This window comes from Megalops cyprinoides, chromosome 14 (assembly GCF_013368585.1).
Source record: "Megalops cyprinoides isolate fMegCyp1 chromosome 14, fMegCyp1.pri, whole genome shotgun sequence".
NCBI classification, from domain to species: Eukaryota; Metazoa; Chordata; class Actinopteri; order Elopiformes; family Megalopidae; genus Megalops; species Megalops cyprinoides.
In genome coordinates, this window is record NC_050596.1 from 8144307 (window position 1) to 8171410 (window position 27104).

At 47.0% G+C, this 27104-nt stretch overlaps 1 protein-coding gene across 2 annotated transcripts; it reads right to left on the minus strand.

Moving 5' to 3' along the window:
• Positions 1-1229: 1229 nt before the first annotated feature.
• On the minus strand, positions 1230-26900 carry LOC118788894 (ras GTPase-activating protein 3-like). 2 transcript variants are annotated; one of them, XM_036545090.1, is made up of 24 exons: positions 26727-26900; positions 16338-16455; positions 15437-15540; positions 14325-14419; positions 13642-13718; positions 12916-12996; positions 12193-12265; positions 11352-11425; positions 10695-10799; positions 10145-10301; positions 9171-9319; positions 8615-8729; positions 7962-8036; positions 7734-7857; positions 7010-7116; positions 6459-6536; positions 6121-6198; positions 5878-5951; positions 4947-5053; positions 4576-4658; positions 3946-4154; positions 3487-3590; positions 3080-3263; positions 1230-2456 (listed from the first exon to the last, which is right to left on the minus strand). In XM_036545090.1, exons 1-24 carry the CDS (start codon positions 26779-26781, stop codon positions 2390-2392), a joined length of 2493 nt encoding a protein of 830 aa, XP_036400983.1. In that variant the 5' UTR covers positions 26782-26900; the 3' UTR covers positions 1230-2389. The 2 variants fall into 2 exon arrangements, with proteins under 2 accessions (XP_036400983.1, XP_036400982.1); XM_036545089.1 differs by having other exon boundaries at positions 4576-4676.
• Positions 26901-27104: the final 204 nt, after the last annotated feature.

The window sequence follows — 27104 nt, forward strand, 5'->3', positions numbered from 1 at the left end:
GAAAAAGGTCTTTGTTTGCTGGGGAAATGTCCTTATTGAGTATGAATTACACATCTCAGTTGACATATGCTAATATCCATTTGTATAGCTGGGTATTTCCTGAAGTAGTTTAGGTCAAGTACCCTGATCAAGGGTACAATGACAGTGCCACACCTGGGATTGGAACTTGCATCCTCCTGGTTGTAAGCCCAGCTTCTTAACCGCCGGAAGCAGTTTCTCCTCTTTCTCCTTGTGTGTGTATGTGTGAGTGTGTATGCACTAGGTTGGAACAGCTCTGTGGTCTTCAATTACACCATGATCCTTCTCACTGCAAAAATCAATAGCCACGGACAGTACTGTAGTGCACACCATGCACTACAATGCAAATAAAACAATACAAAGACAACAGCAATGCTATCAATATCTCATTTTATCAATCAACTCACAACCTCATAAATTTTACTGTACAATTATTAGAAAGATGTTGAACACTTTTCATAAAACACATTTGTCCCTTCTGGAGCTTTTTTCTATATGAGGTCAAAAGGATTCAGCTGGCTGGAGATGATCTCAGATGATCTCAGATGATCTCAGTGATCAGCAGGGATTCCAGGAATCTGTTAGCTGCTGATGTATGGGTGCCATTTATTTGTAGTTTAAATTTAGAGTGATGAATCTTAAGCAAAACAGTAAACTCTGGATACAGCAGTGGTTGGGGTCTTGGTGTCCTTTGCCTACTTCTGTCTGTCTGTCTGTCTATCTGTGTGACACTTCCAAGGCTTATTGTTCCACAGCATCACTTTTAAACTGCTGGATTAATTTAACTCAACATCTGACCAATAATAATCAGCTAGCATGTGGAAAAAATGTGTCTTTGAGCATTTCATTTTACTGGAGGAAATGCTGAATTTGTGGAAGAAATGTTTAATTTCATAGTTTAAAGTAATTTGCTTTGCTATTTTAATAACAAAAAACAGAGATCCCTGGTGATCAGTGAACATCTGAAGCTTTGTAACAGTGGACATGTATTGCATCGTATGAAGAGCAGACAGAATCCTTAAAAGGAAGAGTAGCTCAGCTCAGAGCAACACAAACTACAGCTCTCAGAACACTGCAGCAACAATACCATGCAAGACACACACACACACACAGACGCACACGCACGCACACATGCACACACATTTGATACACCCACTCATTCACATACGCATACAAATGCTCACACACACACATGTTCACACACGTGTGCATACTTGGTGCAACTAATTTCTCTATATACTCAGACGATAAAGGAAATAATCTCATTCTTCAGAATTAAAATAAACTGAAATGCATAAAAACAGGCGTGTGAAATATTTCTATAAAACACAAGGGTCAGTGGTGAAGTCAAAGACCCGACATACCCTGCAGTTTTGAGGTGTCAGAAGAGTAACCATGCATACTGAATCTGTCAGTCAAAGGCAGTGTCCAGATATGAACCATGGAGTATGGAGAACTACATTACCCAAAGTGCCCTGTGTGAGGCCACACCTGGCTGGGTACTCTGTACCTTTGCTAAGATGCTGTGACAGAACCATAGCATTTCACAGCAGAAGTGGGTTTAGGAATGAAAACAAAGAGAATGAGCATAAGAATACTAATCCAGGAGAGTGTTCAACTGAAAACCAACCCCGGGGAGTCTTCATCTGCACACTAACTGGAGCTATCGGCAGCAGACAATGCTCACACATGCTAAGAAGCTGTGCTTGGGGTCTCCTGCTGAACAGAGTGGGGTATTAAATTCTGTGAAGACCTATGCAGTTTTACTAACCTCTATATGGCCCTGATGGGTCACCTCATCCCCTGTGCCCATCAGAATGCCCACCAGACCATCCAGATAATATATGGGACAATGAATCTGCGCAGGTCAAATGCAGAATTTATCAATATGAAAACAAACAAATAAATATGTTCAGACTTGGACTTCTGAAACACCTGAAAAGACCTGAAAAGACTTTCACTGTGGAGCTGAGGCTTGGTCACTGAGAAGTTTAACACATACTAAACATTTTAAAAACAAGGTTTCAAAGATTTGTAGACATTCGTTTGCTAAATGAATGTAATGCAGACATTGGCTGGTCCTGAAAAAATATATTTAACAAAATTCACACTAAAACAGAGCTTAAAAGGTGGCAGGAGGCTGGGTTTGTTCATCCAGGAGGTCAGGACGGTTAAAGTGCAGAGCCCCTGTCGCACCTGGCAGCGAAAACAAAAAACTCTAAAACTTTCAAAAAATAAAAACTGTCCTGTTGCCATTTGCAGGGTGTTTCTGTGTCCCATGGCTTTGTTTTCTTGCACGCCCTCCTCCCTCGAGGAACAAGGGAGGTGTGTCACTTCAAGCGCCATGGCAACAGAGGTGCGATCAGATGCACTAGGGGGTGCCCTCCGACTGCTGTCGGATGTAACACTGCAAGGCCATGTCTCCGATTGGATATTCCCTGCAAATATTGACAGCCAATCAAAACCCGCTTTACCCCAACCGATACACAATGGTCACAGTGAACATCCCATCTCCCCTCAGATCACACTGCGGAAAGAGCAAATAGCCTGAGATGGATTTGTGAAGTGATTTAGCTTATACGATGGTATCTTTACCATGTTTCTGGCGCAATACCAAAAGTGACTATTCCTGTGATGTCATTTTTTGCATTTGACAATATCAAAGTTTGTGATACTGTCCCAAGCTCTTTCCAGGATGCAAAACAGCTTTTCATGGTGTTTTTGAATGTGGAGAGTACAATATTTGTGAAGATGGACAAGAAGCTTCACTTGGAATTATTTAGATTTTTGTAGCCAATGAAACCAATCAAATCATTGCCACCTGCTCGCACCCAAAGGACAAACATCACCCACTTGCTTGCTGTCCTGGATAGTGCAGGTAGCAAGGTGTTCTAAAATGTAACTTTTCAATAGGGATTACGAGTGATGTGGTCAAAATCACTCATATCTGCAGAAGTCTATAAAGTTTACAAAGAAACAATGAGTGCAGTTAAGAGCAAAGCAGCAGAATTGTAATGAAAGGCATATTCGATGGCTCTTTGAGTGACACGCAGACACTTACTGGCTACCATACTTTGTCTTCCTGAACTTGTCTTGTTCGTACTGAACGTGCTCCTGTTCTAGAGTATGCACAGCCGAGATGATGAGCTTCAGCGTCTTGTAGGTCTCCTTCGCGTCATCGATGACGAACCCTGAGTACTCATCTTCCTCAAGGCCATTATACACTGCCTTACTGCCACACGCCTCTAGGGGGAGACAGAGAGCAGAAGATGAGAGTAACACACACGCACATGCACATAAACATACAGATGTACATGTACACACATACACAAACACTGACATGCACATATCCACAAACACATTCTCAAACACAAAGGTACACGCACGCACACACACACACACACAAACACACTTACTCTCTGCCTCTAAAACTTGAAGTCTCACACATTCTTGCAATGACCAGCTCACCTTGCATCTTATCCAGTTTGTGCATGTATGTGTTGAAGAGGGTGTAGATGCGCTCACTCTCCCTGTCTGCATCTATGTCCAGCTGGATGTTGGCAGGCAGACCTCTGTCGCACAGGAGCACAGGACGACAATAATCAATCCAAACATCCAGGCTAATGCTGCAGTAGCACACACCCAATTCCCAATCCACGCATCCAGGCTAACACTACAGCTACATGCACCCAACCCTCAATCCACACACCCAGGCTAACACTACAGCTACATGCACCCAAATATCCAAATCATCCAAATACTCCACTATGCAGCACTGCAGGCAGCCAGCTGCAACTCCAAACACCTTACTGAAGTGAAGGGAACACTTGGAAGACCAGCAGACGGGTATGTGTGCGTGTGAGTGTGTGTATGTGTGTGTGTGTGTGTGTGTGTGTGTGTGTGTTTGGGGCGGGGGGGGGGACTCACCCCGTGCAGGGCGTACACCCGAAGGCAGACTCGGCCGACTGCTTGCAACACAGCCAGTGGCCATTGAGGAAGGCGGAGGGGTGGTATTTGCTCAGGCGCTTGTGGTTGCACTGGCTGACTTTGGTGAGGATGTCTATCCAGTCGCGTGCCTCCACACAGTTGTTAGCCTGAATGTAGAGCGCCCTCTCTGGCTGGATGACCTGGAACATCTGCAGTCATGGAAAGATAAAATCAGTGTTTGGAAAGGTCAGACTAAACTGTGTTGGGTCGGTGACCCTGAGATGAGCTTGCTGTGTTGGATCTGTGACTCTGAGCGGAGCTCGTTGTGTTAGGTCTGTTATTCTGAGCAGAGCTCATTGTCTTGGGTCTGTCACTCTGAGTGGAGCTCATAGCGCTGTGTCTGTGACTCTGACTGGAGCTTGCTGTGTTGGGTCTCTGACTCTGAGCGGAGCTTGCTGTGTTGGATCTGTGACTCTATGCGTAGCTTGTTGCTTTGGGTCTGTGGCTCTGAGTGGAGCTCATTGCGTTGGGTCTGTGACTCTGAGTGGAGCTCGTTGCATTGGGTCTGTGACACTGAGAAGAGGTCATTGTTTTGGGTCTGTGCGTTGGGTCTCTTGTTTTGGGTCTTACATTCTTCATCTTGAAGGACTCCTCCTCCAGCCTCTCCACTGCCAGGATGTTCTCAATGGGGATGCTGCAGAGGGCTGCCTCACCTGCAGACACATCCCACACTGCGGTCACTTAGCAACATCAGACAGAAGTCTTTCAACAGGCCAAGCTTATACACAACATTCTTTTCATAGCCTGAATCTAACCTTCTCGCAGATTAGCTGTAGCTAATACCATTTCCAATAATTTTGTATGTGCTTTGTGTGTGTGTAGTACATGTTTGCTTGAGTATGTGTGTGTTTGAGTAGGTGCCTGTGTGCATGTGTGTCTGTCCAAGTTTAAGTGTGCTTCCAAGGGTTTGTTCCGTTTCTGTTTCACAACTTTTGAGATACCTTTGGCTTTGTGGTAGGTGAACTCCTGATTCGTGAGACGGAACCACCTATTCTTGAAGTTCTTGACACCGAAACGTTTCCTGCCCTGAGCTCTTTTGATCATGAACCTGCAGAGAAGGACAGGAGAGAAAGGAAGAAGGAGACAGATGACAAGAGAAACAGGAGAGAAAGAGACGCGATAAGAGACAGAGAAAGAAAGACAGGAAGGAGGGGGGCAGAGAGAAAGCACGAGAGAGAAAGAGGAAGAGGTTACAGAGAGGTTGAACTGTTTAGACTGGCATCTGAACAGACGGGATATATAGGAAACTACAACATGCAAGCTGAAAACAGTGATCTCAGGGGTGAATTCATTCATATTCTGCATGTAGTGTACAGTGAACTGTCTTGTACTGCACACTTTACACCAGGGGAAAATGCTCTAGTGATAACCCTTTTGTTACACCAGTAGGCAGGCTGCAGAGTTTCTGGGAAAGGAGCAATGAAGAATATTAGTAGGCATTCTCTCCACAGCCTTTTCCAAAGATCTAAAGGTGCTAACACAGTTTCTTTGGGATTACATGAAATATAGAAAGAGGTTCCTATAAGCCTAGAATGCATTGTATGTTTATTCGCTCCAGTCATGATAGTTACAAGTTTGCTGTGATTATTGGTACAAATTGACATGTGTATGCAGAAATCATACACTGGCCTAAGAGTGTAGATCCTGAGGTATGTCAGGTGCTTTGAGCACTCCATAGCTTCAGTTCCAGTAAGTCAAAACATTTTGACTGGAATCACACTGTGTTTTCAAGAATGACTGCCAACAGCTCATAAAAAATGAACAGGTTTAAGGTAAAACTGGCATATATCACAACAGGTAAAACTAAGGAGATATGGTTTTAAAATGGAAGCAAACTACTGGGCCTTCTCTGTGATGCCATCAGTGACTTACCCCTCTTTCAGCGTGATAGGCATCTCAATGGTCTTCTGGTCCCACCTCCCAGAAGATGAGATAAGATCCAGAAACTGAAGACAGAAACAGAATATTAATTACAGCTCTTACATACAGAGCCCAGTCTACATACACCCCATGGAAACCAGTCAACTTACAGCTCCCATAGAGAGACCAGACAATATATAGCTTGCACAGACAGACCAGTCTACATTCAGCCATAGAGATCAGAAAAACACTCACATTTTTAACAGCGTCTGTGTATTTCTGCTCGTTGAAGTAATTGAAGAACGACGCCATGTAAGACTCTTTGAAACTCCCCTTTGTAGAGAAAGAAAAGAGAGAGAGCAACAGAGAGAGAGAGAGAGAGAGAGAGAGAGAGAGGATGAGAGAGAGAAAGAGAAAGATAAAGAGAGAAAGAGAGAAAAAGAGAGAGTGAGAGAGAGAAGGACAGGTCATATCCTCCCAAATACAGATGCACATGTAGCCTGTGTGACAGATCCCAGTTTCCCCCTGCAGCAGAGATCCCTGCTATGTTGAAGCACACAACAGAAACACATGCTCACAGTGTGTACACTCACAGACTTAGACTTAGCCAAACTCCCCAGGGTCTGAATGGTCTTAGAAATGAGGGTCAGGGTTCGAGAGGTGCAGGGGTCCTGTGGAGAGAATGAGAGGTGAGTCAACATGGCCATGCCCCCCCAACACACGCATACATCAGCAGAGAATCTGTCCTGCACTTCAATCTGAACCAGAGCACATCAGCACAAGAGTATCATATTGATATTATCATAATAGTTTACTACAGGATGCAGAGGGATGGATTAGAACAGTAGGTCAGTTAGTGTGGGGAGATCGTATGGGGGGGAAATATTATGAGGATGCGCACTCACTGGGTGGTACAGGGGGAAACATTACGAGGATGCACACTCAGAGGTGGTATGGTGGGAACCACTTTGAGGATGTATATTCATAGGGTGGTATGGGGGAAACATTATGAGGATGTGCACTCCCTGGCTGCTATGGAGTATTATGAGGTTGCACACTCACCGGGTGGTGTGGGGGGAAACATTATGAGGACACACTCTCACTGGGGGGTGTGCGGGACAACATTAGGAGGTTGCACACTCACCGGGTGGTGTGGCCTCAGCTGGAAAAGGTTAGGTGACAGGATCGCCGGGGCGAAGAAACGCAGGAAAATGAAGCTGCTAACGGCAGTGTATCTGACATCCTGATCCTCTGAAGAGCACACACACACAATGCACACACACACACAAAGCAATTAATGAACAGTAATTAATGTCTGCACACTATAGAAGGTATTTTCATGTTGAATGTGGATGCAGTGCACAGCTTGTCCAACAGATGGCAGAGTAGACACTCAGACTGTGCCAGAGTGGACCCCAGGAAAGCTCAGTGATGGCAAACAGGAAGTAAGGATCTGTGTACAAGGTGAAAACACAGGAACCCTGAAGGAGTAGAAGTAAGGAGGGGAGGGGCGAGTTCTGTCCAGTCATGGATTTACGAGCCCCACTTATGACAGCCAGTCTCAGTCTTTAAAAATAGAATTAGTGTGCATCTGGTTTATATAAGGTGCTAAGGTGCTTCTGTAGTAATACCAGTCTACTTCTCAAAAGGCCTTGGCCTCAGATACTAAGCATTATCGACACTGTCGACACTGTCACAAACATTAATGTCACAGGTCTTGTGCTCACACTTTTGTCACAAAAGCACTGTGGTCACACACACAGACACTACTGTCATCCTCACTGTGGTCACAAACACTGACACTGTGGTCTATGACATAAGGACAAGGCTCCTCTAGAGTCCTGCATCAGAGGGGTGGGGCCGGTTACCTTCGAAACGGGTGGCGGCGGACTCCCTCACGGAGAAGAAGATGGCACACATGACCGTGGGGCAGCTGACGCCAGACTTGGTGATGACAGAGAAGATCTGGTCCACATACTGCCGCAGGTTCTCCTGGAAGACAGCCACAGGCAACGGCAAGGTTAGAACCGGCTGCCTGTCCCATCAGGACCACGCCCCAGCCAGGCGGACCTCTCCTCTCTCTCTCTCATGCTCACCCTGTTGGTCTCCAGGTTCTCGGACTCCTTCAGCTTCACCGGGTCGATCTCACAGGGCCTGTGGTCTGCGCAGATCTGCGGACACAAAGCACACACGTGAATAAGGTCACTGTAAGGTCAACGCCATCCAAACACGCAAGACGCACCACGCTAAAGCTGTAGGCACTGCGCAAAACGCCACAGTCGCTCTGCTAGAGGTGCGGTTTCACAGCTGACATTAGGTGAGAGTCACAGCCCTGCTTCCTTTGAATGCACTTTAAAGTTCCGGGGTGTGGAACTCTGCTGTAACAGTTACAAATCAAGAAGGTGAGAAGAGGCTGGCACCTCCCTGGAGATACAGACAGAGGAAGGGTTGTGAGATGGAAAGAGAGAGAGAGAGAGAGAGAGAGAGATGTGAGATAGAGAGATAGAAATGTGAGATATAAAAATATGAAATAGAGAGAGATGGAGATGTGAGATAGAGAGAAAGAGAGACAGAGATGTGAGATAGAGAGAGAGATTTGAGATAGGGAGATAGAGGTGTGAGATAGCGATAGATAAAGATGTGAGACAGAGAGATTTGAGATAGAGAGATAGAGATGTGAGGTAGAAAGAGAGAGAGGTGTGAGATGGACAGAGAGATATCAGATGGAGAAATCTGGTGGAACTCTCACCTCATCGATGATGGGTTTGAGGGTGACCTGTAGGTAGTGCATGCCCGCCAGCTTCATGGTCTCGTCGATGCACTTGGACGTCAGCGAGTTCCCCCGGAAAATGGTGTTGGGGTCCCTGAGGCGAGAGACCAGCAGGAGTTTCAACCCCCTGTCTCAAGTGTGGAAGCCACACCAGAGATAAAATCCACCAGGCCAGGATCCAGGAAAGTTTCAAACAACTTAAGGCCTGCTATGAACAGCCTGACACATTGTAGAAGCAAACACGTAGTACCAATTTATGGTTCAGCTGGCTTGTCTATAGGTTCCATGTTCCATTAGAACCACAGAGCACTAATCCAGAATCAGTTAACTCAGCCACACTCCCCACCCCCACCACTAGAAGTGGAAGACTGAAACCGTCCTAGGGCCAGTGCTTGGGGGCAGACAGTGGGCGGGGTTTCCCTTGACCAGCTGACCAAGAACCCTGGACAGGAGCGTAGCAGTGATGTCATCCACCACACACGCCCACAAGCCTGCAGCCCTTTCAGGGGGGCAGGGCTGACACGCTGTCACTCACTGTGTCCTGTTGATCTCTGCGTGGGCGATGGCGCTGATGAAGGGCACGATTTTCCCCGAATGCAGGAAGAGTCGCACCAGCGGCACGGCGGCCTCCTGCTTCTCCCGACACACTTCCCCAAGGATGTGAGCTGCAGATGCTGACACGGGCTACGGGACAGACACAAAGCACTGATCCAGGGTCAGCAGTGAGGTGCACTGACACACGCTGCAGGACAGACACAGAGCACTCATCCAGGGTAGGCAGGGGGATGAGCTGACACAGGCTGTGGGACAGACATAGAGCACTGATCTGGGTTCAGCAGGGGGAAGAGCTAACACAGGCTGTGGGACACACACATAGCACTGATCTGGGGTCAGCAGGGGGAAGCGCTAGCACAGGGTGCAAGACAGACGCCTATATCATGCATACAGAGAACTGATCTGGGATCAGCAGGAGCATCAGTGTTGGCTTGAGGTCCACCCTGTGCCACATTCAGCAGCAGCTGAGAGGAAGTCAGTTCTGCAGAGAACAGTTTCACACCTGCAACCGCGACAAGCACAACCACCCAGAGAGACGCCCTAACCAAACAGGATGCACACACACACATACAAATGCACTAACAAACACACACACACACACACACACACACACACAAGCATATACAAGCACACAAGCAAACATGCATGCACACATAAGCGCGCGCACACACACACACACACACACTTCCACACACACACACACACACTTCCACATACACACACACACACACACTTCCACACACACACAAACACACACACACACACAGACATCCACACACACACATACACACTTCCACACACACACACACACACTTCCACATACACACACACACACACACTTCCACACACACACAAACACACACACACACACAGACATCCAAACACACACAAATACACCTGCACACATGCACGACTGTCATTCACACAAAAAGAAAGTAGCACAGCAAACCCCACCTCCACGTGGGCAGAGTTGAGCAGCAGCTCTTGGAGTGGGCTGTAGTATTCAGAGGGGAAGACATGGTCCTCCGTGTAAACAATGTTGAGCCGCAGAGAGCCCAGATCATCAGGCTTCCCTGCCTTACCACCACTATCCCGCGGCTGCAGAAAGTACCTAACAGACAGACAGACAGACAGACAGAGAGACCAAGGGTCAGAGTGAGAGACAGACAGACAGATGGGAAGAGACGAAGTGAGAGACAGAGAGATGGGCAAAGACAGAGGGACAGAATGAGAGACAGAAAGATGGGCAAAGATAGAGGGACAGAATGAGAGACAGACAGACAGATAGGCAGAGAGACAGAAGGACAGACAGACAGATATACTGAGAGACAGGTGGACAGAGAGAGACAGAGTGAGAGACAGACAGACAGACAGGCAGAGGTAGAAGGAAAGAGTGAGAGATGGACAGACAGAGGGAGCTCAGAACGGATAGGTACAGAGTGAAATGTTCATGGTGCCGTTGAGGACAATCAGAGGGACAGATGATGATGTCAGCGGGACTCACCATGCATCATGCGCACCCGTCTGTCCCAGCACCTTTAGCGGGACCCGCACCTCTCCCAGAAACTCATCCCCAAACTTCAGATTACTGGCGTTCCACAGGTCCACCCTATGGAAGAGACTGAACATCAGACCAAGGACGGGCACACACAAACACACACACCCACACACACACACACTCACACACACACACACACACACACACACACACTTTCACATACACACACACACACACACACACACACTTACACACACACACACACATACACACACACACACACACTTCCACACACACACACACACACACACACACACACATCCACACACACACATACACACTTCCACACACACACACACTTCCACATACACACACACACACACACACACACACACTTCCACACACACACACACACACACACTTTCACACACACACACACACACACATCCACACACACACACACACACACACACACACACACTTCCACACACACACACACACACATACACACACACACACACACACACACACACACACACACACAAAGTCCTGCTCCAACAGGTATTCAAACAGATACACATACATACACACACGCATGCACACATATATACATGCACACAGACACACACACACACTTGTGTGTGTACATGCATACACACACACCTAAGTGCCATCTTGTCAACATCATCCTCCTCTACATCAAAGTGTCGTCTGGTGTAGCTGAGTGGTCTGGTCACCTGGAGGAAGATGAAACCCATTGTCAATCAAACCACTCCACATCAATCAAACCACTCCCCGTCGGTCAACGACTCACCATCAATCACACCGGGTACAAAATCAATGTCAACCAAATCACTCTATGTTACTGTAGTACAGTACTCTAGTCAGGAGAAACTGAAGTCAGACAGTTTCTCTCCTCACTACGTTTTACAGTAACACTGAGAATCCAATGACAAGAGAGGATACATTTTCTCTACAGTTATTGGCTCACTGCCCCCTTCTGGCCAACCCTGGTACATTTCACCCATATTACTACAATATTACATATCACATATACACCACATCACACACACGCCACACACAAACACATTCACATTGATGCCCAAAGCAAAGACTATTAGCCAGAGCAATTTACAAGTCTGACACACATACATACATTTGACACACTTGTACAGTTATTGTTGAACAGAAGACTGATGCTGCTGTAATGACTGAAGGTTAATGACGCACACCCAAAGAGACTGTGAAAATCCCCAAGCATACACGTGAGACAGATGAAGACCGCACTGCACGCTAGTTTAATGTGACAGAATGAGAGTGCACTGCACACCAGGTTAGAGAGGCGGTGAGTGTGTGGCGCTTTTACACTGAGGGACATTTAAGGTCCAGCATGGCTCTGAGTGTCTGTGCTTCTCAGAAACGTCTGGCTAAAAACAGGAAGTGCCAGGGCGTTTCTGCTTTCACAAAGAACCGCTGCATGATTTGAAAAGTCCTAAATCCAAACCTCAAAATAGAAGACCTCATCGAACTGGGGGTTGTTGGTTTTCCTCTTCACCTTGGTCTTTTTGGCCTCTGATCTGAAAAGAGATCAGACATGCGTATGTCTCTTACAGTGAATACATCCCTGCATCCCCGTGTGTTTACAATTTCTTTTGCTGTACATAGCTGCTCTTTACTATTGTTTGCATTATTGCCTTGGCAAGACTGCTATTTTTGTTTGTCTTGCCAATAAAGACTTGAAATGAACTCAGGGAGGTGAAAGAAAGCGTGAGAGATAGACAGAGACAGCATAGAGACAGACAGAGAGAGAGAAAAGGAAAGTGAGAGAGCATAGAGAGAGAGAAAGGTAAACAGGGAGAGTAGGAACCGAGGAGAAAAGCGAGCGATTAGGGAGAGTGAGTAGAGAGAGAGAAGGAAAGTGAGAGAGAGGAAGAGAGGTGAGAGAGAGAAAAGGAAACTGAGAGAGAGGGAGAGTGAGGAGAGAGATGGACAGGGAGAGAAGAAGAGTAGCAAGAGGGGGAGAAAGAAAATGAAAGAGAAGGACAAAGGAAATAGAAGTGAAAGAGGGAGAGTGGAGAGAGAGAGATAAGGAAAGTGAGAGAGAGGAGGAGACAGAAGAGAGAGTGAAGAAGGAAAGAGTTTGTGAGAGATGGAGAGGAGGACAGGTGAGATGAACGACTGGAACACTGAGGTACTCTGGTACACCTCCACATTGACAGACTCTGACCTGGATGGTCCCAGTAGTGACACTGTAGCATAGGGGTCACACTGTCCATTAACAATGGGCAGGCCCTGGCACTCCAGCACTCTGTGAGGAAAGGGAGATACCTGTTACCCCTCCACACGCACACCATCACACTGACACATTCACACACCATCACACTGCCACATACACACATCTTCAAATGATCACTGTACAACACATACACACAAACACACACACTAACACGCAGCTCCACTTTTTTTCAGGGGTGCTTGTGGGTTTGAGGATGCTGGGCCCACTCTGCCCCTGACACACCCTGTTGTCACCTTCTCCTCCCACACTTCCTGATTAGCGCTGAGATGCGCTGGTCCTTGACCGGAAGCTTTTAAAACAAGGAAACCAACTCAAAACGCTGGTTTGCGGTGAAGGCTAATGCGGCAATCTGATTGCTTTCATATGCGGTGCCGCTGGTAGAACTTGACTGGGATCCCTCGGCCACAATTGCTTAAAGACGACACTGCTGGCTTTGACTGTGTGCCCGGTTATACCTCTAACCACATACTGCAGTGCCTCTGAATCACACATTAAGGGTGGGCCATATGATTGGCTCATGGATAAAGGGCAAAGGCCGTGCGATTGGGCAAGAGGCAAATAGAGAGCCATGTGTGGCTCACTGGTGAAACCTGAGCCCTGTGATTGGGTGCCAGGTGATGGTAATGCCTGTGACTGGGTGAAAGAGAGGACACTCACCGTGTGGCCAGCTTATGGCAGATGGCGCCACTGTCAGTTATTACTTCATTCAGTCGCAGCTCCAGGTGAACCTTCCCCTGTTGCAGAAAACAAAATTCCCGCAGTTACATTCTAAGGATCCCGGACTGCTACTACACCCTGCTACTGATAAGGGGGGGCTCCTGTGCCGGTTTGTGTGTCGTAGTCATTTACATTACATTACATTTACATTTATTCATCTGATTGCTACAGATAGCAGCCAGACACAGAGTGAAGAGCTGAGCGGTCATGCTGACCCTGGGAATTCTACCAGCCTGGGTAAATGTGTATGTGTGTATGTACATGTGTTACTCTGTGTGTATGTGTGGTGTGTGTATATGTTACTGTGTGTGAACATGTGTGTGTGTGTGTGTGTGTGCATGTTACTGTATGTGTATGTGTGCATGTGTGTGTGTGTGTGTGTGTGTGTGTGTGTGTGTGTGTGCGCGCATGCACGTGTATGTGTTACACTGTGTGTGTGTGTGTGTGTGAGACAGACAGAGACGTGTGCTCTCTCCGGAGGGTACAGTAACAGTGTTCATTAACAGATATCTGGAGAATGGTGCAGCACAACTACATGATACAAACAGAGACAAAGAGACTCAGACACATTTATCAGAGTGTATATGTGTGATGCAGCAGAGAGGAGAAACACCTGTGCTCACCTGCACCTCTGAATCAGCACTGACGTGCTGCAGCTGGAACCAGGTGTCTTTACCGTGGTACTTCTGAAGATCCTCCTTCTTCACTGCCACTTTACCTGCAGAGACATCACACCTCTCCGTCACAGCCACACCCAGCACCCAGCAACAACCGCGGCAACGACATCTGAGCCATGACAGCAGCCAGACATATTCTACACCACTGAACTGCGAGGGAGTGTTTGTTGCGGGAGTGCAGTGTGTTGCTGTGACTACATGTGGCTGAAAGTGCAGTGTGCAGCTGTGAGGGTGTAGTGTGCTGCTGCGATAGTGTGTATACTAAATGGTTAACACTGAAATAGTGAACTCTTAAAAGTGAAATACTGACCCTTTAACATTGAAATACTGAACCCTCACCAATGAAATGCTGAACCTTCAACACTGAGAAACTGAACCCTTACTTCCTGAACTCTTTACAATGAAATATTGAACCCTTAACACAAAAATTGTCAACACATCATGTTATTCAAGCAATTACCACAACAAACAATCAAAGACCTCAAGTCTGTCACCTGGGTGCCGTATAAGAGAGCTAAGGTATGCTTTTCTTTAGAGACTAAGGAACATAAGCATAATGACTATAACAGGCAATTCAGCCCATCTCGTTTTGCCTGAAGTCAAGACTCTGGATTATATCTAGCGCTGTGTCAAGGCCGGTCGTAAATACTCCAAGGCTCAAACACCCAATCAGAGACAAGAGACCTGTTTATCTACCATCAAACTAGCTCTGCTTAGCAACAACCACATGCTTAACTGCAACAAGCATGCATGGACCAGCTCACAGTGTAAGGGGGACTTTTGCTAGGCTATCCAATTCTTCCTTGCATTATAATGAACACCTACTGGACCCTGACTAAGCAGGGGAAAGACGTAATGTAAATATCCACAGTAAATATCCAGCTGCATAAATGGATAACATTGTAAAACAACTGTAACCTATGTAAGTCGCTTTGGATAAAAGCGTCTGCCAAATGAATAAATGTAAATGTAATGTAAATGTAATGCTATTGACTACTCTGACTTTGTGCGTACATTATCTTAGCTTTTAGCATAGGTGTCACTGAGGTAGCTCTTACCGATGCTGGAGTCCCTCCTGAAGACGTCCCTGTCGAAGATGTAGAACGAGAGGTGGCGGAAACTGCGGGGAATTTCACAGTAGAAGTCTTCCCCGTAGAAGGGGCTGTGTTTATGAAAGGACAGAGAGGACCTGGACTTTTACTACACAAACTAACACAACTATTTCACTTCATTCACTTCACATCATTTAGTTAGGCCCCCAGTAGCTCCAGTTAACACACAGCATCCTCACAATGTTGCTGTAACATCAAAGTTACATGCTGAAATGTTCCACAGTGGTTGTGGGTATGTAGTGTACAGGTTGCAAGCCAGTTGGTAAAGTTGGAATAAACAGTGGTCACAAAGCAAGTTTCTCTTTCCCTCCCTCCCTCTCTCCTTGGAAGAGAAGATTATGTGTATTTGTATAAACTAGGAGAGAGGCCTATGTGTACATCTATAAACTGAGAAAGAGGCTGGTGTACTGGTATACACTGGAAGATAGAGGCTTATGTGTACTGGTATATAACAGTAGAAAGTGATCAGTGTTCTGGTATATACTGGAAAAACAGGGGATGAGAGACTCAGGTCAGAGGTTTGTGGCCAGCTGGAACCCAAGAGGGGAATTCAGCTAGTGCAAAATTGACTCTGATTCTCAGGATCTCAGTGCAAGACTCACATAAAAACCCCTCTATCAGCTCCACTCCAAACACAGTAGGGGAGCATTGAAAGCCACAAATCACAACCAGCCCCTTGAGTAAGCCCCGCCCTCAACTGACCCCTTGTCCAATCGGGACATTCTGGGCTGACCTGAGCCCTAATCAGCCCTCTCCACCAGGCTTGCCCTATCAAGGGTACCAGACCATGCACCTGTCTTACTGATCCCAGACACACTCAGACAGACAGTAGAAGTGGATGACCTACCACAGGGACTTCTCGATCATCTTTGTGCGGAAGACCTCCTCCTGGTCTAGGTTGACGGTGCAGTAGCAGTCCCTCATCTTGTTAGGCCCCGGGTATGGAGGGATGTTCTTCGCCTCACCTGGAGAGGAAATTGAAAGGAGGGGGAGAGAACGAAAGAGAGTGTAAGGGTGTCTGCCAAATAAATTCATAAATAAACACACATAAATGATCTGAGGGTCTGGCAAACATCTGCCTGGATTGGAATGCAGTTCAGACAGCAGACCTGTCAGACAGCACTGCTTCATGCAGGAGGAACCTGGCCCAGCTGTCCGACTGTGAATACAATCACATAGGAACGACCACACTGGAATAACCATGAAGAACCAACCGTCATAGAGCAAGTGTACAGGGGTGACCGCACTGGAGTGACTGCATTTAGCCTCTACATATGAGATCAGACAAATAACCGAACAAGACCACACGAGGAAACTATGCAGGGCAGTCTCTCCAACAACATACTCCACCCCCACCCCCTCTCACCCTCATCGCACCACCCCCACCCTCCCAATACCCATCTCACCCTAACCTACATCCCTACTCCCCTCATGCACCCCTTTTACCAAAGCCTACATGCCTAATCCTTCCACACACCCCGTTTACCTTAATATACAGGCCTACATCCCCAGACCACACCCTGACACCCCTCACACCTCTCTCACTCTTATCTACACCCCTACACCCTCAGAACACTCACCCATCCCTACCTCTCCACTTACCCAGCTCCGCCCCTCCTGACACCTCACTTACCAAGCCCCGCCCACACCCACTACCTGAGCTTGACAGATATGAAAAACAGAGCCTCTCTTCACACACTCTATTCTGCTTACATAACGATCCGCCACGCTTTCATGGCTGATAAAAAGATGGTACCGCATTAGTTAACTTCTGCTTCCTGTGAAAGAGCTCATTGTGAAATTGTGCAGGCTAGAGGCGTGTCTGTTCCACTCCAGTTAAAAGAAGAACAGATCTCTCTCCCCATCTCACACCGAGTCTCTCTCACACGCTCTCTCTCGCTCACACACACACACACACACTCTCACAAACATGCATTCACACATATGCGCTCATACACATACACACATCTTAGAGATGCACACGCATGTACAGTGTGGGCGGAAATTGTAATGGTTATTTGCACGATCATTAGTAACATTACATAAGGTGAGTGAATGAAACAATGCTGTGTTGTGATGGAGTCCCATCTGCTCGGACGGGGGATTAGGGGAACTTTGACATTACACCAGCACTAATCTGCTGGCAGATCCATCCTCTCCAGTTTCGCCTTGCCGTCAGCGCGGGGATTCTGATAGGATTATATCACCCGGGTTGCCAGGTCAACCACACAATCGTGCAATAATCTGAGTTGAACTGGGGGGTTTCACTGAATCGAATAAGAGGGAAACAGTGACCAACACTGACCCACTCTAATACAGTACCCCACACTGACTCACTCTAATACAGTACCCCACACTGACTCACTCTAACATAGTACTGCCCTTCAGTGCTGCAAATTCACATTATATTTAAATTAAGAGTACATAGTCAGTCATATTTTACCCTGACAGTAATTCTAAAATATTCTAATCTAATCTAAAGAATAATCTAGCCCCAGCTACCAAACTGAGTAAAATGCCTTTTAAATAATATACATTTTGGGTCCTCTTGATTGTTATTTTAACTTAGCACTTTATCACATCAAAAACCCCTCCCGTCCCTCTTTCTTCCCCTAGACAGAGTCACTTGTGGCTCCACTCAGATACAGATAAGAAAGTAAAGAGATAGGTGTGACAGGGAAGTAAAACAAGGAAAACCAGGGGGTTCAGGGGCACATTTTATATACAACACATAGTACAGTATAGGACAACACAGTTATACAAGCTGTAAGAGCCATGAAATCTCAAACCGGAAAGTCAGTAAACCATGTAGCTCTGCCCGGCTGTCAATCAAATTCCAGTTTTCTCCCTCAGTCCAACTCTGCACAACCCCCCCTCCCCCGTAGCCTGGTAAACCCCAGCCCCTGTGAGTGAGAGAGTGAGAGAGTGAGAAAGAGAGAGAGAGGGAGAGAGAGAGAGAGAGAGAGAGAGAGAGAGAGAGAGAGAGAGAGCTACAACAGGAAATGAGGAAGAGAGAAAGGAATTCCAGCTGTATCCAAAATGTAAAGTGAAATGCACTGAGCAATGAGGCCAGAAGGAGTGTGTGTGTGTGTGTGTGTGTGTGTGTGTGTGTGACGAAAGGGAGTATACGTGTCTGTGTTTTGTCATTTGAGAGCAAGAAACAGCAAGACCGTGTACGTACACTACTGTTTTTAAAAAGGACTCAGACACAGAACTCAGCTACAGCTGTAAACCCATCAAAGCAGATATGTGCCACTGCTTATTCTCTAGTAGTGTCTTTATTAGGGCAACAAAGAGACAGGCCTTTCAGGCTACTGGTATAACGAGGATCACATGACATTTATTTGGATACAGCCAATTACTGTCATCTTAGCTCCACTTAACTACTACATAGCTCCTTTTACTTGACAAGCACCTTCATTTAATTAATCAGGACAATGGGAATATTGAGCCCAAACACAGCAATGGTGGGGGGAGGGCATCCAAACTACAGATGCTTCCCTGGTACAATTCAATAGATTTGCTTTAGAGTTGACAAACAAGTGGTTTGCTTTCCTAGCACAAAATCCAAACATGTCAGAATTGCTGTTCATTCCTGTTTTTCAATGTCCTCTCAAACCAGCAGCCTGAAGCTGGTCAGCAAGCCTTCCCAAAACTCCTAGCTTTCCTGCCAAATGTCACTCAGGGGTCACACATAAACCTCGTAAGAGTTGGCTACCCATGGACTACAGCATCAGGCTCCTGCAGGCATCCACATTCTGCAAGTGTCTTTTTACAGGCTCATCATTGTGACATCATCACTCTGAGAAGACCAATTGGCACAAGGAAGCCTTAGGCCATAACTGACACTGGGTTGTACCTCCCGGATTATGAACCGACTCCGCAAAAGTGGGAGGCAGTGTAGCACAGTGGTAAGGAGCAGGGCTCGTAAAACGAAAGGTTGCAGGTTTGATTCTACACTGGGGCACTGATGTTGTACCCTTGGCCAGGGTACTTAACCCATCAATTAGCTGAGAAAATATCCGGCTGTATAAATGGATAACATGTAAAAATTGAAACCCATGTAAGTCGCTATGGATAACAGCATTGTCACACCCGCTCCCAGTCAGCCAGCTCAGCCACGCCCAGTTCAGCCCAGCTCAACCACATCCACTCATCAAGCACACCTGCGACTCATTCCTCAATCAAGTCCTGGCTACTTAAAGACTCTGTTTCTGTTGCCTCATTGTGAGGTATCGTTTGTTATAGCACTACTAAGCCTGCTCTCTGCCATTCTGTGTTTTACTACTGGGTTTGACCCTTGTCTGTTGCTTGGACCTTGCTCGTGTTCGGGTCTGATTTTGCACTGCAGCTTCCTGTTACCGACCTGTTTTGTCCCCGATTACAATTTTGCCTTGCATCATTAAACCTGGTTGACCGCTCTTGGATCCCAGTCTGTTTTCATTATAAGCATCTACTAAATGACACTAATGTAATGTAAAAATGCTTGAAGATTCGTCCCTCCACTAAGGCATATGTAAATGGATCACCGGCAAGAAACAGATGTACATTTTCTGACACCATGTCCTCCTTTGGACAGCGAAATATTGGAAATCGTTTTTTAAAACTGTGAAAGTACAACAGAGGAAGTGGTTACACCCACCTTCAGAAGAGCCGAAGTACTAAAAACCAGGGGCTGTTCAGTCAACCTCTGCCTCTTCTTCCCATGTGCCAAAACCACAAACTGTTCAGTTTAAAAACCCAATGGGGAAAGATCATCTTCTGCAGCCCAGCAGAAACCACTCTTCTGACCCTCGTGATGTAAGGAGCATGGCTCGTAACCAAAAGGTTGCAGGTCTGATTCCACACTGGAGCACTGATGCTGTACCCTTGGCCAGGGTACTTAGCCCAGCAATTATCTGAGAAAATATCCAGCTGTATAAATGGATAACATGTAAAAATTGAAACCCATGTAAGTCGCTATGGATAACAGCGCCTACTAAATGACACTAATGTAATGTAAAAATGCTTGAAGATTCGTCCCTTTACTAAGGCATATGTAAATGGATCACCGGCAAGAAACAGATCTCCATTTTCTGACACCATTTTCTCCTTTGGACAGCAAAATATTGCAAATCGTTTTTAAAGCATAACAGTACAGTAGAGGAAATGGTTATGCCCAACTTCACACATGCCAAAATACTAGAAACCAGGGGCTGTTCAGTCAACACACATCTCTGCCTCTTCACCCCACGCACCACCACAAACTGTTTTCAGTTTAAAAACCCAGTGGGGAAAAATCCTTTTCCTGTTGCCCAGCAGAGACAACTCTTCTGAGCCTCGTGCTGTGCTGCAACTGAATCTAGCCACCGTTTCCTGGAAAGATGCTCTTTAAATCAGTTGAAACAATGCTAACAGGAGACTGGGCATCTGTTCTTCCTCCTGGAGGAAACTACATATAGTGAGTACAATGGGGGCCCACTCCAGCCCCTCACCCCCATGTGGTGTTGCGTAGTGGTAAGGAGCAGGGCAGCAGTGTGGTGTAGTGGGAAGACTAGAAGTGTGGTGCAGTGTGGTGCAGTAGTAAGGAGCAGGACAGCAGTGTGGTGTAGTGGTAAGACTAGAAGTGTGGTGCAGTGTGGTGCAGTAGTAAGGAGCAGGACAGCAGTGTGGTGTAGTGGTAAGACTAGAAGTGTGGTGTAGTGTGGTGCAGTGGTAAGGAGCAGGACAGCAGTGTGGTGTAGAGGTAAGGAGCAGGGCAGCAGTGTGGTGTAGAGGTAAGGAGCAGGGCAGCAGTGTGGCGTAGTGGGAAGACTAGAAGTGTGGTGTAGTGTGGTGTAGCAGTAAGGAGCAGGGCAGCAGTGTGGTGTAGCAGTAAGGAGCAGGGCAGCAGTGTGGTGTAGTGGGAAGAGTAACAGTCTGGTGTAGACGTAAGGAGCAGGGCAGCAGTGTGGTGTAGTGTGGTGTAGGGGTAAGGAGCAGGGCAGCAGTGTGGTGTAGTGTGGTGTAGGGGTAAGGAGCAGGGCAGCAGTCTGGTGTAGTGTGGTGTAGGGGTAAGGAGCAGGGCAGCAGTGTGGTGTAGTGTGGTGTAGGGATAAGGAGCAGGGCAGCAGTGTGGTGTAGTGTGGTGTAGGGGTAAGGAGCAGGGCAGCAGTCTGGTGTAGTGGTAAGGAGCAGGGCAGCAGTGTGGTGTAGTGCGGTGTAGGGGTAAGGAGCAGGGCAGCAGTGTGGTGTAGTGGTAAGGAGCATGCCTCCTAACCCAAGCATTGCTGATGTGGTCCCCAAATGGGGTACTGTTTGAGTAAGGTGCTCAACCTGAATTGCTATGTTAATTATCCAGCTAGATAAACAGACACTATGCTGGTTGCTCCGGATAAGAACATCTGCTAAGCAGATAAAGCAGCTGGGCATCAGGTTATGATCTGTTTCTCTGTCAGTAGGAGAATCACAACTGCATCCCCAGTTAGCAAGAAAGCCTAGAAGAATCCAAACAAGCACCATGTACTCACTTGTACTTGGTTGAAAATGTTGTGTTTGAGTTCAGCTACAATGTTGTGCCATTCTCTCGCACTTACTTTTCTCAGGAGAGGAGCAGCCATGACAGCACTGACAGGGCAGAGTAACAGTGCTGACACAGCAGTGTAACAGCGCTGACACAGCAAAGTAATAGCACTGAAATAACAGAGTAATAGCAATGAAATAACAGAGTAATAGCACTAACAGGGTAAGGTTACAGCACTGACACAGCAAAACACCAGCACTGAAAACGCAGAGTAATAGCACTGACTGGGCACCGACAGTGACACACTGACAGCTGTGGGCCGCGTTTGAAGTAATCAGAATACTGGACCTGAATGTCACAGCAGTAAATCCCTGGAGAGGCACCACTGATGTTCCCTAGCTCGGATTCAACTGTGAAACAGGGTTACTGCACACAAGAGACGCAAAACTATGAGTGCGATATCCCTGAGCAGTACAGAGTGGCAGCTCAGGGAAGAACAACTCCTCCGGCCCTAAAGCCACGATGATGTCACCAGCTAAAAGAAGGCCTGGTCATGTAAGAAAGCCCCCTCCCCCCCCTACCCTCCTTGTGCTTTTAACAAGGGCTTGGGGAATTCTGGGAAGCACTGCTGGAGAGGGGCCAATCAGGCGGAAGTGTCCGAGTGAAACAGAAACTTTATTTTCATTCCCAAGCTGCAGGACCGGAGTGTTCCTGACACAGTTCCGAGTCAGAGAGAGACATACCCCGCCCTGTTCCCAGATGACACAGCTAAACGCCTCTCCCCTCCTGGACACAGCCAAACCCCTCCACACTACCCAAAACCCGGTCAGTTTGCCTGTTTCTGGTGCTGTTTTTCGGCCCAAGGACCTGACATTAGGGGGGGAATGGAACACCCTGTTTGTGAAAAGGAGAGCAGGAGCAGTGCTTTTCACAGTTGTGTAAATGCAACCTCAAAATCTGCTTCCAATTAGCTTGTTGCTGAGCAGGAAAAAACACATGTCTTTGTTGTCCGTCCAGCCAATCAGGAAGTGTGTTGAGGCAGTTTCCTGTTTCCCAGCCCGGTAGTCCCAGCCCCCTGGAGCCACGTGCAGTTTCACAAAAACATGTGCTTTTTTAGGGAAACCGCAGAAGGAGCTGGGCACGCTGTCTCTCTTCAGGGGGGTGCGGATAAAAACTCTCCACTTTGCAGCACTGTCCCCTTTTCAACAGTCGCACAATCACAAACTCAGGATCCCTCACACAACAAGACACTGGAGATTTAACCCTTTTGTGCGTACGGTGACACCGGTGTGATTAGCCCTTACGTGCTTGCGGTCAAACCGGTGTGCTTAGAACACTAGATTTGAAAAATTCCAGCTAACGTTAGCTTTGAGGAAACACTGATTTAAAACTATGAGAAGCTTAATAAAGCTAATGAAAACATAACGAACCATGTAACGTAGCACGCGCGCTACACAGCATAAAATAAGTCACGTACGAAAGGGTTAACTGCTATTACACCTTCCACCCCCTCCCCTTCTCCACCCCTCTCTCCTTGTCTCTCTCCCTCTCCCTCTGTTTACACACACCACCCCTGCCGGTGAAAGGATATGCACTGCCATGTTTGTGTTTTGTGTTGGTGTATTTTGGTCAGGAACATAGAGGTGGTTCCTGGAGAGCAATGCCACTCAGGCCAGCTGAAGCACATCTTATTCCATCCCTCATATCCATCCCACTGCCCGCAGCCTCCAAGAGTACAACCAAGGGAGACACACAGGATTCATTACTAAAGAACACTGCATCCTCCTCTCACCGGGCACGCAGTCAAAGCCAGCAGTGTTGTTGTTAAACAATTGTAGCCGAGGGATAGCAGTAAAGTTCCACCAGCGGCACCGCATATGAAAGCAATCAGATCGCCTCATTAGCCTTCACCGCAAACCACCTTTTGGAGCTGGTGTCTGTCTTCCAAAAGTGTCCGTTTGAGAACCGACGCATCTCAGCGCTAATCAGGAAGTGTGGGAGGGGAAGGTGACAAAAGGGTGTGTCAGGGGAAGAAACTTTTCAGCATCCTCAAAACCACAAGCACCTCTGCCGAAAACAAAAGGGTCTGCAACTAATGGTGGGTGCATGTTTGTGTGCGTGTGTGTGTGACAGAAACAGACAGAGAGAGATCGCAGGGGAGAATCATCGTCTCTTCGTTGAAAAATTGTGAAACCAACTTAATACTGAACCACCAGTGTACAAGTGCTGACCACACACATGCACAAATACAAATACATGCACACACGCCCACCCACACACACTTGCAAGTGCACATTCAAGTTTGTGTTGTGTCTCTTTCTACTTTACACTGAACGAACCAGTGCGCAAGTGCTGACCACACACACACACACACTCACACACACACACACATACAAGTCTGTATCATGTCTCTTTCTACTACATTATGACCACTAGGATGATACAGCAGTATGAAGCCTGTGCAATGTACCACTGATGTGAATGGGACAGTCCAACACTGGGACTATGGCACACACAGTGAACTACACACAGCTAAGCTGCAAGTCAAACCTCCACTAATTCTAACACTTTTATGTCAGTTAATAAATGAGAGAGGAGGTCAGATGGCAGGGAGACAGAGAGAGTTACACAGAGAAGGAGTGGAAAGGAAAAGATGAGAGATAGAGAGAGGAGCACAGAGAGAAAATGTTCCCCATTTTTCATTAGTTGTTGGGAGAGGCTGAAGGTCACAGAAGACATGAGTAATCCTTTTGAATGCAGAGTCAATAAGCGCTGTTCATCTCTCCACCGTCAATGTTTCTGAGGGACGCGCAGGAATGAGGGAAAACCAAGGCCCTGCACAGGCAGGATTCACAAGGACAAGCAACAGAAGCTCAGTCCTTTCATTTCAGATCTGACAGAGGCTGCCAGTGAGACACAAACTGAGGAGGCAGAGAGCTTACCTTTAAACAGATAACGGCCCTGGACCTGTTGTTTTTGTCTGTGCTGAAACGGTTTTGAGGCAAAGCACACAAAGGCAAAGATACTACTCCACATAAAAGGAACAGAGCTACCACTTTACATAATAAGAATAACCTGCCATTGGGTGACCTTTGTTTAAAGTGACATGCTTGTTTTTGCATGTAAAACAACAGAAAACAGGTTAAGGACAAGTGTAAAAGAAAGGGCGGTTCTCTGCCTCCTGACTTTAGGGGCCACCACTTCCTGAGCAAGAGGATCTGAAATCTCAAATCACCCTTCCCTCTCTCTCTTCACCCTCTCCTCCATCACTGCACCTCCACAACCCTCCATCTCTCCAATTCAGTGCTCTCTATACAGTACACATTAATTTCTACATGCTTACGTCCTTTTATCTCTTAAACTCCAATGCCACTGGTCGGTTCTCCCGGGTTAAAACTTTTGACTGCGACGGTGGCGGCCCCTTGCTCTAAAGTTGCTTGCGAGTGATCTCTGAAGAGCGCTGCTTCTTCTGTTTTCTATATCTCAATATTCCTATAGCTACGGACCCCCTTCCCCCCACCCCCAACCCCCCAAGGTCGATGTTCACCCATATGAGGCTCTGGCGGTGGGGACGTTGCTAGAAGCAATGCAACAGACGCGCTTGGTGCGCTCGGATTAGACGACGTGCCAGTGATTTCTGCTCTTACAATGTATGTTAGCAATCTGCGCGACTCTGCATGGAGCGTGTTCTTTTACAGCAACATTAACAACACCAAAGAGACAAGAGATCGCCACATAATAATATCAAAACTAAGTATGGTTCGTTGTCTGACATTCTGAATTAGTTCTATTTGTTATCGGACATCTAGAGTGTCGCTGAGTGACTATACAGTCAGCACCCCCCGACCATAGATGGTTTGTTTTTTTCCACTCGTTTCATGTTTTATGTCAAAACATTGTTGCCTACACCCACTGGTAAAACCGCAAGTGAGAGCGCCTCACTGAGTCGAAACGACCGTAAAATGCACGCTTTCAACTAAGTCACTTCACAACCAGTTGCCAAATTACGTTTTTCCTCGCATATCTTGTTTAAAATACATTTTGGAAAGAACTTACATCCACAGTTCCACTATTAAATACAGCAATGACAGTCACGGAGAGACCGGCGGCTAAAAGCAGAAACTGGAAAATGGAGGGCATTCAAGAAATATGTTGATGTCCATTACAACTGCCCAGCCGCGGATGTACAATGTTGCTGTTTGTCATTATTGCAAGGACCACATTGGTGAGAGCCAGTGCGTGTTCACAAACTATGTCAACATCCAGTTTCACATTACTGCGATCAAAGCCATCAGAGCATCACTTAAAGAAAATCTTGAGAAAGCTCATCGTCAAGGTTCGCGCACCGGGACTCCAGAAAGCCCGCATCTTCACGCAGCGCAGAGGACAGTGTCCATCTGCATCCCCAGCACGGGAGGACTTCCAGACTCTCTCAGTCTGACTCACATCAAGAAACAGTTCGCACTTCCAAACACTCTGCAACTTCAAATACCCCAGTTTACTCCCGATAACATATATATCAGCACCCCTCTCTTTCACCTGAAGTCGAGATTAATCTCTGCTATTCACATACAAGATCATAACGGCTTAATATGTTTCAAATAATATCGATTACATTAGCTTTACGTAGCCACACGCTATTCACAAGAGGTGTTCAGTGCTGTATTAAGCATGTGTGTGATTGGAATTGTAATGTCCCGGGAGGGGACTATCCGCGAGCGCAGATGCGATTCCTTGGAGCATTCCTTCACTTACCTATTTTTATTTTGACACTCTGAAAAACTCGGAGCCCTTCCTCTTCGACCGCCATGCTCGCAGCTCCGATTTTCCCTGTTTGGCGGTGGACGGCGAGGTTCTTCCACTGTGCTCAGTCCCTTGCCAAAGCAACCCTACACCAGGGCGGGCAGTCACAGTCGCGAAGAGCGCCCACCAAACACACACACACTGCAGGCTGCTTGAACCCACTCAGCAATACCCGAGGGTGGAGCTTCGCCCTCCCTCTCGACTTCTGATTGACTGCTAGCGAAGCTCCATCATTCAAGGGGAGGATCGCAACACGAGTGTGAAACCGGTGATTGCTCTCAGTGCGCACTCACGTTTTATTGGTCCAGCCTCCAGATAAGATCTGTCATA

Excerpts from the sequence above, each read along its gene's own strand:
- LOC118788894 (XM_036545089.1), bottom strand. The coding sequence starts at position 26,781 with ATGGCGGTCGAAGAGGAAGGGCTCCGAGTTTTTCAGAGTGTCAAAATA. Across the intron at positions 3,591-3,945 it reads GGGTGTACGCCCTGCACGGG|AGGTCTGCCTGCCAACATCC; the intron begins GTGAGTCCCCCC and ends CCTGTGCGACAG. Across the intron at positions 2,457-3,079 it reads AAGACAAAGTATGGTAGCCA|GGAATATCCAATCGGAGACA; the intron begins GTAAGTGTCTGC and ends CAATATTTGCAG.